The sequence below is a fragment of the Poecilia formosa genome, unplaced genomic scaffold (genome assembly GCF_000485575.1).
Source record: "Poecilia formosa unplaced genomic scaffold, Poecilia_formosa-5.1.2 Scaffold38, whole genome shotgun sequence".
Lineage (NCBI taxonomy): Eukaryota > Metazoa > Chordata > Actinopteri > Cyprinodontiformes > Poeciliidae > Poecilia > Poecilia formosa.
In genome coordinates, this window is record NW_006799977.1 from 2,933,973 (window position 1) to 2,938,355 (window position 4,383).

At 37.8% G+C, this 4,383-nt stretch overlaps 1 protein-coding gene and 1 long non-coding RNA gene across 3 annotated transcripts in view; one reads left to right on the top strand and one right to left on the bottom strand.

Annotated features, from left to right (window-relative positions):
* The window catches only part of acsbg2 (acyl-CoA synthetase bubblegum family member 2), a 27,692-nt gene extending 23,309 nt beyond the window's left edge, over nt 1-4,383 (top strand). For both annotated transcript variants that reach the window (XM_007550926.2, XM_007550927.2), the window contains exons 13-15: nt 568-707; nt 2,710-2,956; nt 3,760-4,383. In XM_007550926.2, the coding sequence (XP_007550988.1) occupies nt 568-707; nt 2,710-2,956; nt 3,760-3,869 (497 nt within the window). In that variant the 3' untranslated portion in view covers nt 3,870-4,383. The remainder of the gene's footprint in view (nt 1-567; nt 708-2,709; nt 2,957-3,759) is intronic.
* On the bottom strand, nt 183-457 carry LOC107836091 (uncharacterized). Its single transcript, XR_001661938.1, has 2 exons — nt 389-457; nt 183-318 (listed from the first exon to the last, which is right to left on the bottom strand). It is a non-coding gene; the product is annotated as an uncharacterized LOC107836091 (long non-coding RNA).

Consider the following 4,383-nt stretch of genomic DNA (forward strand, 5'->3'; position numbering starts at 1 on the left):
TATTTGCTAATCTAACACTGCGGTGGTAGATTAGCTACCGCTGCTATTTGCTAATCTAACACTGCGGTGGTAGATTAGCTACCGCTGCTATTTGCTAATCTAACACTGCAGTGGTTGATTAGCTAATTTAAGCACAAGCGGAAAGCATGTCCTAACTTACATGTTTCGGTTCAGTTAGTTTATTTTTATAACTGAACCTAAACACACCTTATTACACAGCACATCTACATGGTACAGTTGTCAAAGGTAAGCTAGCATAAATGAACTACTACCACCTCACTATTTTCTTTTCTTAATTAAATTTTATTTAAACTTTATCTAGTTAACACAGTGTTAACAATTAGTATCAAAGCACTGAGTTTCTCTTTAACATATAGATCAAGCGTACATTTAAGATTTATCGCATTATGGACAACAAAAACCAATGCTAGTCATCAGCTAGCAGCTTTTTGCCTACCAGCAGGGAAATAGCGGTGGGATTTTTGCGCGTGTGACGTCCCGCTGCAACCGATCCATACTCTCAAGCATAAACCTTAGTTTTTTAACCAGCCGCATGTTTTTCTGCAGAGATGATCATCACAGCGGGAGGCGAAAACATCCCTCCGATCCCCATCGAGGACGCAGTGAAGGAGGCTGTGCCGCTGATAAGCAACGCCATGTTGATAGGAGACAAGAGGAAGTTTCTCACCATGCTGCTCACTATTAAGGTGAGGAACTCCATCACACTTATCTGTTTTTACCAACGTCACTCAGATAATATGGAGACACAATGTTATCGCTGTATTATTGTTGTAAAAATCTCTGCTTTATCTTCTCTATCTAATCTGAGAAAGATTCATTGTCGTCACTGATGGCAGAAACAAAAAGACCGCACAAACGTTTTACATTTAGCGTCCAACACTGCCCCCTGCTGCTGCCTCAGAAAACTACATCATTATGTTTGCAGGCTGCAGGTTGATACTGGTACAAACCTTTTGTCACAGGGGCCAAAATTGTTGAGTCAAAAGTAAAATCAAGCTTAAAAAATGTTATTTATTTTAGATCAAAAACTTAAAAAAGTATGATCCACGTTTGCTGTACTAAAATAAAAACATCTAGTTTTCGCAAATTATTTTCAGTAATTAGAACAGGATTTGGTTTACTTTAATTTTGCTATATTTAGTCAAGTTTAATACATTTAAAATCTGATTTGGGTTTCTTGACACTCAAGAAATGTGAACATAAAAACAGACAATATTAAAATATAGAGTAAAAATAAATTAAAAATGGGATTTAAATAAGAGTGTAGTTGAAATCATTGATCTTATGCTACTTTAAACAGATGAGTGTTGAGTTTGGATTTGAAATGTGGCGGTGCGTTTATGTCACTGAGATCAGGTGTGAGTGAAAAGATGAATACTTTGTGTTGTACTTAACATTCTTCATCATAGGAAAAATGTATCAGGAATAACTTTAGCCCGATTACAAATAAATCTACCTCAGCCACCCCTACTTTACACCAAGATCTTACCACTGAACGCCTTTACAATGTTAATCAGTTAATGCACTGATTATTTAATTATTTTCAATTCACTTAATGCAAATGGCAAAAAGAGTTTTCACGCTAGCATAAGGTGGTTTTTCGACTGAATTTCGCAAAACTGTAAAGAAAACGCTTTATTCGCATCACACAAGTCTCATGATCAACAACCGGATATTACTACTGCCAGAAAAGACGAAGAAGACAACAGGAAGTGGTCGAAGGATGATGGCAGCATATTTTTAATGACTTATCGCGTGAAGAAACATATTCCAACGTGGCTGTAATTGATTACTCATTTAATGGAAACAACACAATAGCAAAATAATGTTTGTAATGGAAAAATCTAAAGATAGAAGTGGATTAAAGTTGGATTTATTCCATGTAGAAAGGTTTAAATAGGGTAAAACACATAGTTTTAAAATATTCCAAGAAAAATGAAAACATCCAAAGACCTTCATGTGGGAATTAGGCAATTAAAATATAAGTAGATTAAAAAGTTCACAGCTGATGTCCCACATATATATATATGGTATTTTAGGCTACTGGTTGTTGTTCCAGGTACCCATTGGTAACCCTCAATTAAGATTTGTACTGCTGATCTTCACTTTGACTTATAATAGTCATTTATTATCAATACAATGTCCATTGTCTTGCCTTTTCCATTTAGAGCCACATAAATCTGACATGAATCAAAACCAAGCAGAATCAGGCTTGACCTTAATACTCAGAACTGAAAATGAAATACTCCCCCTGGTGGCAATAAACGGAAGAAAAGACAAATGGCTCCTACAATATATACAAAGACAGGTCATATTAATGAATATTTATTCTTCTTCTTAATGGTGAGTCTAGATACAAAACAAAACAATCTTAATTCACCAGCGAGATTCTCGACTTTAATCTGAGAAGGCAGCTAAAGATTAGGGTGATGACGACAACCTCAAAGACAAATTTTCATAAATTTAGAAGGTTTCACTTCTATAACACAAGTAAAGATTTTGTTATTGAAAGGCTTTGTTAAAATGCCAGTTTTTTAACAAAATGTAAATAGAAACTGATGAGCTGTGCTGCACATTTCCTATCAGAAATGAAAACCATCTTGGGTGTGAATCATTTTGTCTCATTTCAAAGCTGTGAAAGTCTGAGCTGTTTAAAGCCGAATTCGTTTTGTGTTTGCTGCGCTGCAGTGCCAAGTGAACGTCGAGACGGGCGACCCCGAGGACGAGCTGACGCCCGAAGCCGTGGAGCTCTGCAGGAAGCTGGGCAGCAAAGCCACGCGCGTCTCCGACATCGCGGGCGGCCGGGACCGGGCCGTCCACGCCGCCATCCAGGAGGGGATCAACCGGGTGAACGAGAACGCCACCTCCAACGCGCAGCGCATCCAGAAGTGGATCGTTCTGGAGCGGGACTTCTCAGTCGGCGGAGGAGAGCTGGGTCAGTCAGAACGACGAGTCTCATGCTTTCTTCGGATCAGATCAGTTAGGACCAATCAAGGAAAATTAGCCAATTTAGATTTATTGCAGACCAATCAGTGCATCAGTAGTACAAGTCATTTTTAATTCAGGCAAAAGTAGAAATTTTGTACTTAGTTTTTTTATTGAATCCAATCTTACTGTATTTTTTTCATACAACATAAGAGCTCCTATGAAATGCAGCAGGATTAGGAGCCCTGATGAAATCAAAATAAGACATTATTTAAGTAGAATACACTGCAAAAACATTTTTGTTTGCTCTAGTTTCTAGTTCAAATATCTTACATTACTTAAAATAAACTAAAACTAACTCACAGGCAACTCTTTAGCAACATAAAGGAGGTAGTTTTAAGTCAATAATTACTTAGCATTGTAATCTCCCAGGGAAACTAGTATTTATTTAATCAATATTAAGAAATTATTTACTTAAAATAAGCTCCTATGTCTTGCTGAAAAGCCACTTGTAAGTTAATTTTGTCTTATTTCAAGTGTCCTAAGATATTTGTACTAAAACTAGACCATTAATACTTGGTCAGATTTGGTGTTTTTGCAGTGAAATGATAGAAAAACATTTTAAATCGGTGGCTGTAAGACAAACTGCAACGTGTCCTTCAGTTTTCTCCTCTTTGACTAACAGGAATTCAAGTAGTAGGTTTGCGATTTAACAACTGAGCCAAACCCGTTTGGGTAAAGCTCAAAGAATCGCCCTGCAGCTGTTGCATTCTGGGTAACCGTCCTAACCACTGACCTTCGCTCGTCCAACAGGTCCGACCATGAAGCTGAAGCGACCCGTGGTGCTGAAGATGTACAGAGAGCAGATCGACAACTTCTACAAAGAGACGACGACCCAGGAGAACCCGCTGCCTCCCAAGTAGACGCCCTTTGACCTTCTGACATTCTCCGCCTCGTTGGTCCGTCTCCTGATGTCGTTTGGTGCCTGTCGGACCGCTTTGTCTCGCTTTGTTCTTGTTGTGCAGGCAAAAGCAGAGAATCAGCTTTATGTTTTTAAATATAAACGCAGTTATTTATTCAACGACGACGAAGAATCCAGACAGAGCCGTTTGTCGTACTGAAATACTTGAGCTACAGACATGAAATCCAAAAACGCAGCGGTTTGTCTTCTAAAGGAATGACTTCTCATATTTATTTTTTAGTTTGTCAAAGTTGGTGGGGTTTTTAACCAAGAAAAACATATCGACTGATGGAAAAAAAAAAAACTTTTTAGTTGCAGTTTGCAGAAACGTAACATCTGAAGTCAAACACTGCAAAAACACAAAATATTACAAAGTACTTTTGGTGTAATTACCAGTGTGAGTATCTTAGTATACTTTAAATACAACCGACAAGTAGCTTTTGAGCAAGCGTTCAAGTAAATAATTCACTATTAAT